The sequence below is a fragment of the Anabas testudineus genome, chromosome 17 (assembly GCF_900324465.2).
Source record: "Anabas testudineus chromosome 17, fAnaTes1.2, whole genome shotgun sequence".
NCBI lineage: Eukaryota > Metazoa > Chordata > Actinopteri > Anabantiformes > Anabantidae > Anabas > Anabas testudineus.
The window spans coordinates 1,193,872-1,207,098 of NC_046626.1; the positions used below are offsets into that span (position 1 = coordinate 1,193,872).

At 42.5% G+C, this 13,227-nt stretch overlaps 1 protein-coding gene across 1 annotated transcript in view; it reads left to right on the forward strand.

Moving 5' to 3' along the window:
- LOC113171977 (alpha-tocopherol transfer protein-like) overlaps positions 1-7,259 on the forward strand; it is a 9,568-nt gene extending 2,309 nt beyond the window's left edge. Inside the window, exons 3-5 of the mRNA XM_026374732.1 lie at positions 5,829-6,022; positions 6,362-6,472; positions 6,615-7,259. Of these exons, the coding sequence (XP_026230517.1) occupies positions 5,829-6,022; positions 6,362-6,472; positions 6,615-6,842 (533 nt within the window). The 3' untranslated portion in view covers positions 6,843-7,259. The remainder of the gene's footprint in view (positions 1-5,828; positions 6,023-6,361; positions 6,473-6,614) is intronic.
- The last annotated feature ends 5,968 nt before the right edge of the window (positions 7,260-13,227 follow it).

The window sequence follows — 13,227 nt, forward strand, 5'->3', positions numbered from 1 at the left end:
CACTTGAGATGTTCATTTTGATAGTGATGGTGGAAAAAGTAAATGAAGTTAATATTTCATGTTTGTTAATTGTTACGTTTATCAAGGTTTCCTACAGATTCATGTCGCGGTGGCAGGACAATGATAAATAGCAACTTGTTTAAATGGTGAATTTTGAATGGTGTCTTCTGCCATGTAGTATGACTCCTACTAGTCCTTCTCCTAACTTCAGCTGATGTTCGGGAGTTTCTCCTCCAGCCTCGTCTCCCAGTCCTTTATAATCATTAGAAAACCCAACAGGCCCCTCTTGAGGCAGGGCCGCTAAGTGACAGAGGAGAGGGTGAGAGGAGACAGGAGAGGAAGAGGGAGGAGAGGAGAGGCGAGGCGAGGAGGGAGGAGAGGAGAGGAGAGGAGAGGAGACAGGAGAGGAGACAGGAGAGGTGAGGAGAGAGTAGACAGGAGAGGAGGAGGAGAGCGGAGCCAGAGAGGTGAGGAGGGAGCGAGACAGGAGAGGAGAGGCGAGGAGAGGAGAGGAGAGGAGGAGGAAAGAGGAGAGGAGAGAGGAGAGAGAGGAAGAGGAGCGGAGAGGCGAGGAGAGGAGAGTAGATGTTGAGGAGAGGAGAGGAGAGGAGAGAGGAGACAGGAGAGGAGAGGAGAGGAGAGGAGAGGAGCGGAGAGAGGAGACAGGAGACGGAGAGGAGCGGAGAGGAGAGGCGAGGAGAGAGGAGACCGCAGCTGTGCGGCGCGGAGAGGGAGAGGAGAGGAGAGAGGGAGAGAGGAGACAGGAGAGGTGAGGAGAGAGGAGACAGGAGAGGAGAGGAGAGGAGAGGAGAGGAGAGGAGAGAGGAGACAGGAGAGGTGAGAGAGGAGAGGAGACAGGAGAGGAGAGGAGAGAGGAGACAGGAGAGGTGAGGAGAGAGGAGACAGGAGAGGAGAGGAGACAGGAGAGGTGAGGAGAGAGGAGACAGGAGAGGAGAGGAGACAGGAGAGGTGAGGAGAGCAGAGGACATCGTCGTAGCACCACTGCTGAACAAAACCCGGCAGATTGTTCATGAACTTATAGAACTTAAAATCCAGCCACAATCGGGCCCGAACCAAAGCCCGGAACACAGAGGTGACCTCCTGACCCTCGACCTTCCTGGTCTTGTAAATAGCAAGTTTGGCCTGGCCGGACAAGAAGTTCACAATAATGGACTGAACCCATTTAAGAAGATCAACAGGGGGGTCCACACAGGCCAGGCGATGCCAGAGCCCACTGGCCACCAAGTTGTTGATCACCAGAGCCCTCCGCCTGTACGACATCTGTGGCAGTAACCACCTCCACTTCTGTAGCCTCCCCTCCACCTTCTCCACAACACCAGCCCAGATCCTATTTACACTCTCTTCATTCCCCAAATGCACACCCAAGTATTTAAACCCCCCCCCTCTGCAAGGTGAGACCCCCTGGAAGAGTGGGAAGCCCACTCCTCCAGCTGCCGACAGCCAACGCTGCACTTTTGTGCCAGTTGACCTTAGCAGATGACACAGTGCTAAAAGCCGTTACTATATTTTCCAAAACACGAACCTCTGTTTGTGACTTAACGAAAACAACAACATCATCCGCATAGGCCGACAGCACAGGGTGGGCCGCACAATTAGGTAAAACCAAACCACTCATGGATGTACCGGCTCTGGCCATTACTCTTTTCCAGACTGAAGAAAAAGCGGGAGGGAGCATCCATCTCTGCGACAGCCTGGAATCTGCACCGGACCAGTGCCCCCTGTGTTCTGGTGCCCAGTAGGCTGGCAAGAAGAGCCTTTTTGGATTTGAGGACATCAATGTGTCCTATGTTTCCTGTGGAATCTGCCAAAAGTTGCAGTTCCACATTATCACTCTTCAGAGCTTCAACTGACCTGGTAACGTCCCTAGTGACATTGAGAGTGTACTGTTGGCAGAATTGCTTGATCTGGACTTTGCCACAATCCCACCACTGTCTAAGATTCATAAAATCAGATTTCTGGGTTTTAAAGTCTTCCAAAAGAACCTAAAACCATCTTTAAAACACTCATCAAGCAACAGTGAATCATTAAAAATCCAGTATGCGCTCCTGTGCTTAATGTTATTAATAAAAACATGACACAAAACCATGGAGTGATCAGTAAAACCAACAGGTGTGATCGAACAGGACCTGAAAGAACTCATCTGGGGGTGGCTGTGGCTCAATAGGTAGAGCAGTTGACTGCCAATCATAGGATTGGTGGTTCGATTCCCGGCTGCCACGTCACATGCCAAAAGTGTCCTTGGGCAAGATACTGAACCCCTAGTTGCCCCCGGTGAGTCAGGTCAGCTGCAGAGCAGCTCTGCCATCGGTGTGTGAATGTGTGTGTGCTTGTGCGTGTGAATGGGTGGGAGAAGCAGTGTAAAGCGCTTTGAGTGCCAGCTAGGTAGAAAAGCGCTATATAAGTGCAGATCAGTTACCATTTAAAACGGAACAGTCTCGCTAAGGAGATCGTACCATCTCTCACGTGGGACCATGTGTACTGTCTGTCAGAGCCGTGGAGGCTCCTCCAGACATCGACCAGCTCATGAGCTTCAGTGACCCGTTGCAATACACGCCTAGATGCAGGATGAGGCTCGATGTGGTTCCTGTCCAGATGGTCGTTCTCAGTACAGTTAAAATCACCACCTAAGAACAAGTAATCTTCGCAGTTACAGTGAATTAGAACAGAGTTCACTTCATTGAGGAGCAGGAGTCTCTCTGTTCCTGTATTAGGAGCGTAAACATTGACCAAGAGCACATTGACCAAGAGCACTTTGGTACGTTCAAACACTGCCTGTGCCAGGAACCACTTCAGATGTAGTGAAGGAGACAGGAGGGCAGGATCCAGAAAACAGGATACCTACACCCCCGCTGCTGCTGCCGCCATGGCTCAGTACCACCTGTCCAGGCCACTCCCTGTGCCAGTCAACCTCGTTACTGCTGTCACTGTGTGTTTCCTGTATTAGCATCACGTCAATGTGATTCAGTTTCACTAGTTCATATAAAACCATTCTCTTCTTCAGGTCTCTGGCCCCGTTTAGGTGCCAATTTTGAGTCCCCAAGTAGTCATGGGGAGAAAGAAGAGAAAACAACCACAGAACAACAGTCCGCTACAGTCCGACTCAGCTGCCTTCAGGCTCCTCAGGCCTCGACCTCTGACCTTTTTCACAGCCCCCGACTGGTCCTGGGAGCTGCTCACAGTAGTTTTACTCTTCCTTTTTCCCCCTGGTACTGCTGGACAACTGTCACCTTCGTCCATCACTGCTTCCTGTTCAGTCCTCAGCTCCTCAGCACACGGCACCACCTCTCCTTTACTCACTGTCTCTACAGCTGATGTGCGATCAGCAGCATCAGTCACCACCACCTCAGCCTGGTCACCCCCCAGGGCACCTGCCTCAGACTCATCCTGCTGTCCTGCACCTCCATCTTGCTCCTGCCTGTCCACCTCTTCCCCTCCTTTGCCCCCTGCTGGTCAGACACCATCAGACCTGCCTGCGGCCTTCTCGGGACAGGCCCTGATGAGACGTCCTCCCCTCCCACAGCCAAAACACTTCATGGTCTCAGATGTCACAAACAGAACATAATCAAAGTCATCAACCCTCAGCTTCAGCACCAGGTTCAGTTCTTCGTCCTTACTGTTCAGAACCATGTAGACCTGACGTCTGTGGGAGATGACGTGACACAGCTCTGGCTGAGTGCATCCCGACGGTAACCTCCGTAAAGGAGACACTATCTTCCCGTGTCGGGACAACTCTCTGCACAGCAGCTCGTCACTGATAAACGGTGGAACATTAGACAGAGTCACTTTCTTAGAGGGCTGAGTGAGAGGAGACACAAAAACAAGGAGTCACCGATCACAACACCACTTTCAACCAGGCCGTGAACTTTATCAACGCTGTCGAGGAAAAGAACGACGGAGCCGTTCATCCTCACAGCTGATGAAGACCAGACTGTACAACAACAGTTAAAAAGACACCACCGTGTCTACAAAAACTACAAAAACACACAAAAAACGCTCCGAGCTCTGAAAGAGAGAGACAGGAGAGGAAGGAGAGGAGAGGAGCTCAGTTTATCAGTAGAGGTCCCCCAGCAGACTAACCTATATCAGCATAACTAAGAGATGGTTCAGAGTCACCTGATCCATCTCTAACTATAAGCTTTATAAAAAAGGAAAGTTTTAAGTCTAGTCTTAAATGTAGAGAGGGTGTCTGCCTCCAGAACCTGATCTGGGAGCTGGTTCCACAGGAGAGGGGCTTGGTAGCTAAAGGCTCTGCCTCCCATTCTACATTTGGAAACTCTAGGAACCACAAGTAAACCTGCAGTCTGAGAACGGAGAGTTCTGCTTGTAAATTATGGAACTATGAGGTCTTTAAGATAAGATGGAGCCTGATTATTAAGGGATTTATAAGTGAGGAGAAGAATTTTAAATTCAATTCTGGATTTAACAGGGAGCCAATGGAGAGAAGCTAACATAGGAGAAATATGATCTCTCTTGCTAATTCCAGTCAGAACTCTGGCTGCAGCATTTTGGATTAACTGGAGGCTCTTTAATGAGTTATTGGGACATCCTATTAATAATGAATTACAATAGTCCAGTCTGGAAGAAACAAATGCATGGACTAGTTTTTCAGCATCACTTTGGGACAGGATGCTCCTAATTTTAATGTTTCTCAGGTGAAAAAAGGCAGTTCTAGAGATTTCTTTGATGTATGAGGTAAATGAGATACTCTGCATTACCCCAGTGTTACTTGACACCAATGCTATGTCATCTAGGGCTACAGTATGAGCATACATCGTGTCTCTGTGGTTTTAGGCCCAAACAAAATAACCTCTGTCTTGTCAGAATTGAGGCGTAGAAAATGAGAGGACATCCAGGCCTTTATGTTTTTTTTAGCAACTTGACATTTGACTAATTGATTAGTTAAATATAGCTGGGTATCATCTGCATAGCAATGAGAATTTTTAGTGTTTCCTAGTGATATTGTTTAAGGGGGTCATATAGGGAGTGAAAATAATTGGAAAATAAAAAGTACAGAACCCTGTAGAACTCTGTAACTATCTTTTGTCTGCATGGAAGACTCATGATTAACATGTACAAACTAGTATCTATCTGATAGATAAGTACATAATAAAATGTTGTGATCAATAATGTTGAATGCTAAGAGAATCTTTGCATTCAACACTATCTTTGAGCAGTCTAGTCGAGATGGAGTCTAAGAGACGTGTTGATGGTTTAGTTTAATTAATTATTGAAATTAACTCAGTACAATCTATGCAGAGGAAGCTGTCTAAGTACAAGTGAGATCTTACAATGGAATCTAGAGCTCCAGTCAAATACTGCAATATCAGTATCGGCCACTAATTATACCCACTAATGTTTAATCATTCCTGTAGTTACTTATGGCTTCAAGAAAGCAGTTGCACGTCTGCATCACATGATTGTTGACTCTGCTTCCGTTGATGAGCTGGTTGTTGCTGTTTGCCAGCATAACAAGCGAGCTACCCACAGTGAGGCCATCTTCTTTAAAGAAGCACTTTAAACTTAGGTTGCACTCCCAGAGTCAACAGTTACCAACATGGCCATGTCAACTTTTTTTAACTTACAACTGATTAAACACATGAAAAACTAAAATCAGATGCAGATAGTGCTACAAAGATAGTTAAACAAAACTCTCTGAAACATTGTGATCTACGTCTAGCAACGTTAGCACCATTTCCAAGGTAACTCCATAAGCACAACAAACTTTTCACACTCCACAGGAACCTGGGTTAGTTTAGGTGTTGAATTTAAGAATAATGACTTTATCTTGTCTGATTGTCTCTCTGCAGGGCAGTGGAATCCAAAAGACTGGTCTGCCTTCCAGGTTTTCAGGGTCAGCCTTATGACATCAGAGATCATCTCCACTGAGATAGAGACTCAGAGGCGGGGTGTCAAGGCCATATTTGACCTGCAGGGGTGGACTTTGGGCCATGCCCTGCAGATTAACCCTTCCCTTGCGAGGAAGATATCCTCTGTACTTTCGGTAATCATGTTGGCCTTACTGTAAATATAACTTGTACTATAAAGATCAACTACAAATATTTGACAATATGTTTCACGCATCATAACATTTTCATTTCTATGCAGTTGACACACATTTCAAATTTCTATTATAGAAGATAAAAGATTCTATTCTAAAGTATATAAGGAATATACGTAAAGCAACATATCATTCAGTTTCTGTGACTTTGACTTTGTTGTGCTTCTATTTTTCGCACATACATTTATTCTTGACTTGACTTCACATCTGAATAGAAATTCTATCCAAAGAGTTGTGGTTCTGATACAGTAACTGTTCCATCTCTATTCATGTGTTTTTCAGGACTCTTTTCCAACGAAAGTTAGAGGAATTCATCTGGTCAACGAGCCCATGTTCTTTCGACCAGTTTTTGCTATGATTCGTCCCTTCCTGCCAGACAAGATCAAACAGAGGGTCAGCACTGTGTTTATTGCTTAACACTGATTACATTGATCCACAGAAGTCACCATATCAGTTCTTAGACTGGTCTTTGATTGACAGAAACAGTGCAAATGTCTTTAGAACTACATTTAAATCCAAGTTCTCCCCTCTACAGATCCATATGCACGGTGCTGATTTCCATAAGGCTCTAAGTAAGTTCTTCTCACCAACCATCCTGCCTCCAGAATATGGAGGTGAAGGGCCAGGAATAGAGGAGGCGTGTCAAGACTGGACCAATCAGCTGCTTCAATCAGAGACCCTCCTACAGCAGATTGCTTCCCACCCAACTGCTGACATCGCCATTACTCCTGATGAATCATACCTCAGAGGAAATCGAGACTGAACACCTCGACATGTGGAATTTTGAACTGTACGCACTCTCTGGCAGCCATTTTGGGTTTCAATAGTTCTATCTATTATGTTGCTGTCTGCAGTAAGAGAGTGGAAGGGAACTGTATAATGTCATGTTTGTTACTTTCAGTACTGATCCATCCCACTAACTTTGAGTTGACATGATGCTTGTCCATTATTTAGCTGTTTTTCTTGTTACATTGCTCACTGAAATCTGTGTAATGGCTTCAGGTTGAAATACCTGTATAGAGAGCACACGTCACAGTGTCATATCCAGGCTCGCCTCTGTTCTACTAGCTTCTGAGCTCAATGCAATGTTGGGTTTTCTTTCTTGCTCTTACCACTTTCAGTCTCTTTCTTGCTCACAGTGCAACAGTCTTGCAGTATGATGTTACTTTAGTGTCATGGACCCAAGTTTAAAAACCAAACTAACATTTCCTCTAAATCTCACTGATATAAATGTTGGATCATACTAAGAAAAATACATGTTAAACAAGTTTCTGTATCTAGCAGCCCGTGCTGTGGTTAAAAACACTGGGCAGAATTGCTGAGTGAATGAAAAAACTCTTATTCATTAACAACTCCCTGTAACACCACACTTTTTTTTTTTTTTTTTTACGTATACCTAATGTACACTGTGCAAATAAGAAATCTTTAGAGGTGTCGATGGGTGTGGTTTTTAATTGGGGGGGGGGGGGGGGGGGCAGGCTACCAAATAGCTTCCCTCAAAGCTAAGTCTAGTCTATCTTTAAGCTAAGATAGACTAGACTGATATTATGGCAATGGGGCCTTAAAGGTTGTGTTTTTAGGTTTAAAAACCCTTAGCGTGTGATTGCTACAGTTTGTCCAAAAATCATATTTCAGTCAAATCTGGGCACACAGACACAGTACACTACACAGTTTCTTGTAACAGTTTAGTATAAGTTCATTTAAGTGATGATTTTTAATGTTTAATGTTTTAATGATTGGTGTTGGAAGTGCGGTGTGGGTTCATGTTCCATGCATTTATAGTTGGTACACGGTTGAATCTTTAGACAAACTAGTTAGAAATAAAGAGCTCACACATGTAGCGTTCAGGGACCCTAGAGACAGGAAAGTTTACTGAGCCTCCTCCACTTAGAAAAAAACTACCTTATCTGAGGCCTTTCAGTTTTACAGGAATCCTGCCAAATGTTACTGTGTGGATGTCACATCAAGTTTTTTTGTTCCCTCTATATTTCTGTTTATAGTAATTACTAAACAGGTAAGATGTCCAGTGGACCTCTGTGATTCAATGCTAGATGAAGATTTGTGTTACAACTGCAAAGCAACAACCAGAGGTCTGGGCTCAGTCCTTGGGATGGCTGAAGACAGAGATACTCAGGCCCTACCACCTCTGAAGTCTGTTTTAATGTCGCCATCGTTTTGCAGCATCGCTGCAAATGATGAGTTTGAACCCTACTTTTCTTCCAACTCACCACTCCGTCCAGACTTTTATCTTATCAGCCAGCCAAAACAATGAATCCAGTCTTCTACTAGTTCACAGTTGATCATTTAAACTAACTGTTTTACTGCTTATGTTGATGAAATGTTGTGACATTTGTGATGTGAAATTAATACTTTGAAGAATTTTATCAGTGATATAAATGAAGGGTAAAAACTGTGGTAGTTGCATATAACTGTGACTATGTTTGGACCAATACTATGCACATATCCCTTTATACCTATGTATTGTAAAAATGTGAATCAACTGTAAGCACTAAGTTTATAATTATTTCTATTAATTGCTGCATTTTTGCAGCCCATATGATGCTGTACATTGTTTATTTTCAAACTGTGGAGTTCAAATGAAGATGTGATCTAGTCCTCATATTCTTGTATGTCTGCCAGAAAGTACACAGATAAGACTTGTGCACATTAAGAAATAAAGGGCTGAACATGTTAATAGGTCATGTGGTGTTGGGTTGTGTCTGGGCATGTGCAGGCTCATGTATTTTCATGTGTGCTTCAATCTTAGCACCTGGTACATGAAAAACACTGTGTGAGGTACCAAGTAAACAAGTCACATTTCTTCATTGCTTTAGTGACAGATTGTAACTTCTTTTTTATTGAATATTTTATTTTTTCAAAAATGTGTCTCAATGGGACGATGCAGTGTTGAAGCCTGAAATATTACAAAGACATTTGCATCTAAACGTTTCTGAGTGAGGCTCTGCCTCCTAACCAATCAGCTGACTCTGCTTGATGTATTGCAGCATTTATAGTTTGTTATTTGAGATGGGCTGAGTGGAGCAGAGTGCACTAATTTAGTTTTGTGCTAATGCTATCTTACGTTTCAAGTAGAGAACATAAGTGAATGTATTTATTTTTGAATGTATTTACCAGTGGTGTAAAGTTACTAAATACATTTACTACTCTACAAACTTTTACCAGGTTAGGGTAAAATGTATTTTTAATTGTCTGCTGAAGTTACTGGTTACTTTGCAAATGAAGATGAAAACTAAGCAAAATGAATGAAAAGGGCAAATTCTAAATTCCTAAATTATACTGTTACTTTATTGTAAGCTTTCATGTTTTGTGTTTGCTTCTGTCTTACTGCTGTCCTCCTCCCTCTGTTTCTGGTTTTGTGCAGTCTCAGTACAGACCTTTGACCAGAGTTTTAGCAGGTCAGTAAACATGTCTATCAGTCTGCTCAGTCTGGTAAACATTATCGACTCTACAGCACCGCCAAAGCCCGACCTCTGGGCTTTAAGTGAAAGTACAACCATATTTCACTTCTATTTAAAAATCTCTACGTAGAAACCTGTTTCTTTCCGCACATCTCCACTCTCCACATTAGTCCACATGTCACAACAGCCCAGTGTGTCCGTGACTTACAGACTGTGAGCCATGTATCCTACTTGAAATACTGTGGGTTGTCATGATCTCTCTGTTCCAGCTGATGTCAAGTCAGGTTCTCACAAGCTGAAACCAGGACAACAGGAAGTAAAGTGAATTTTCATTTGCAGGTTGATGTCATGCAGTATGATATTCACTAATAAAGCCACAGTAATAAGGTAGCTACAGCTACTGTGGAGTGAAACATCATGGCTGGGGAGGTTTCCTTTAGCAGTGCACTGATTGAGAAGATAACTCACTTCTGTAACAACCTCACACACAGCTCATTTAGAATCCAGAGTAATTCACAGATGGGATGATTCCTTCCACACTTTCTAAACTAAAGACCTTCAGTCATCTCCAACCACTAACTTTCTCTTAAGGTAATCGCACAATAGCACGTTGCTAAAATTACACCACCTTCAACTGATGCATAACTCCCTTAAATGGATGAAAGGCAGCTTTTCTGTGTTTGGACAGCACAGTGTCCAAGTGCACCTCCTGGGGAAAACAGTTAATCATTGCTGGAAAATGATTATCTTACATGGCACTTTTGTTCTTTACTGATATCTCTGATCCTTGTAGACTTATCTGCTTCATGCTTCTGCTTAAAATGGTCGGGCATTGTATTAGAGCATCAAGATTGATCATTCGAACCATTTTAGCTGACATGCAGAGAGTGCTTCGAGGCAAATTAGGCAAATAGTCTCCTCATCACACTGCTCCTCTTAAAGACACATTGACATGACACTCACTGATTCCTCTTCAGTGGGACGGGTGTGGTTGGTACACTAAACACTCTTCATATTAATACACTGAAAAATGGCCAGTGAGAGTATTTCATGGAAGAGGCTATTGATTTGGTGTAGTCCATGAAGCCTATTTGATTTTTGAAATCAATTATTAGTTATTGACATTCGGTATAGGCAAATATTTTTCACTGCTGGTCCTGTGCACGGCTGTGTTTAGAAATTGTTGAATGAAGGGGCTAGAGGGGGCACATGGTAAAGGGTGGCACATTTGGAAAAAGATTTGTGTGTTCAAAAAACAGATTTTAATGAAAAATAACATATAGATCATTAATAATAACAATAGTAATCATTTATGTTAAGTGTGAGAAATGCCAAACCCAACTTTACATATTCTTCATAAATTATAGAAATAACCAACATCTATCAGTGATAAACAAAAGTGGTTTTCACCCCAGATGTCATTTATAGTGAAATGTCAAACTGATAGATAAAGGGGGATACCAAATGAACCACTCTGGCCTTCTCATTTCTTCAGCGGTCAGTGAAGTTGTCCTCTGCACAAATAACATTTTAATACAATCTGACAGTAAATTATACATGTATGTCTTGTTTAATTGGGAAAAAGGTTTGTTTCCACATCACTGAAATATGCTATTGATGATCTTGCTTTTAGCCCAGGGTTCCACCCGTGAGCGCCATCCCGGCCCTGCTCAGGGTTCTACAACTTTGTAGGGTTGTAGGCTCTACAAGGTTTCACTTGCAAAGCAGCAAATGGTTTATAACATTAGCTACAGGCTAATGCCTAAATGTGCTTGGCTACACAAATCACACAGTTTATACTGATGTATGTTAGCTCTCTCCACAGCGACAGACAATCAGTCACAGTACAAACTGTCTGAATTAAAGAAATGCACATTAAAAAGTGACTTAATTAGATGTCTACAGGAAACGTTGTATTAGTTTCAGTTTTATTTTAATTTCAGGTGGACTTGATTTAAAAACAACTGTGTAGCTCTGTGTAAAGATCTCTCCATTAATCCAGCTGCTCCTCCCAGCTGATAGTAGTGTGGTGAGTGTCTGCAGCCCTTGTTATGCACATGTGCTCTTGCAGAAAGCTGAATAAAACCTGGTTAAACATTTACATGGTAGAGTAATCATCATTCTCCAGAAGACATCTACCTCGGGAAAAAACTGTTTTTTCTTATCCCCTACCCCGATTACAGTGGCCAGGTTTCCTGTTTACATGACAATTAAGAAATCAGCTATCTCAAGATAGTCGACGGTAACTTGAGTGCATGGAAATGCACTGACTGAAATTAGCAGTAATGCAATGTTTAAGGATGAGATTTTTACATTTTTTAGACGTAGAGATTGTTTTTTCACATTTAATATCTTTCTAGGTTCTATTACTAACTCTGCACCTAAACTGCTTTTTTTTCTACCTAGCAGCCCTACAGTTGTCCCCTGTAGATCCACCCTGGTTGGCTATTGAATTCTACTACATTAAAATATTTATATCACAAACAACAGACTAGTTGCATTTGTGTTCTTTTTTTAAAATTCATACTCTGCAATTGGAGTTATAAGTTAATATTGATGCCATAAGTGGCTCTGCAAAACAGCATACTACAAACATGATCAGGTCACAAAGACATGGCTTGTCATAGCTAAAGTATACAGAATTAAAAAACAGCTTATACTCTAATAGAATCTAACTCCAGCTGGGGACATCTTGTTTGACTGGTAAGGCTGCTGTTAGATATGCTAAATATGACTGGATATGACATTCTGCACTGCTAGAACAGCAATGGAAAAATCTGTGTGGAGAATGAGAGGGCACACACACACACACACACAGATACTTTCTGCTGGCTGGAGAACAACCACAGGCTACATAAAAGGTGCAGCTACTCTATATGGATAAAGTGGGTCAGAGAAATCCAGGTCATTCTTAAAGTGAATTTAATGCTGGCTCTGTCAGCAGAGGGCATAAGAGAGCTGCTGACCAGAGTGAAAGTTGTGAGTCAGCAAAGGCCTTCTGCAGAAATCCAACACACACATATGCACATAGGGAAATCCCATTTCAAATCCTGTCTTATAAATAGAATTGACACAATTTGTATTCATTAATTAAGTAGTTTTCTTTTTGTTTTTAGTGATTTAGATTTTCTGATCAATCAAATCAGAAACAGGCAATGCTCATCTTTCAAACTGCTTCCTTTTGTTGCTAACTAGTCTGTAGATCATTCTTGTGTCAGCAAGGCAAGTCCAGAGCTATAGCAAGACAGACTGCTGTAATACCTCTCAAAGCCTTAAAAAGATAAGACTCTGGAGCTTTGTGTGATAATGAAGGGCCTGCTTCTGAACTTGCAACAATAGTGATGAACATATAGACCACTGACACACCAGTTTAGACTCATAGGGTATCACAGATTGGAGAAATTGTCTCTGTATAACTGTCAAGACGTGTTTGTCAACCCAGACACATTCATCATGTACAGTTTTTCTCCCTTCCACTTTGCCCTTTCTTTTCCAGACACTCAACCCAATCTTCATCCATATCCCAGCAGATAGTGAGTCCATAAGGTGAAAGGCATACAGTGCAATTAGTAAGCTGCCTGTCTGATCTAAGGGTCACAACACAAGTTGCATAATATAGTGGCAAGACTTTGTGGTTTTCTGCATTAATATCTCATAAAACGTGATCGGATCTTCAATTCAGGAGTATTAACCAATATAATGTGCCTAAAATAATAACTCAAAGAAGTT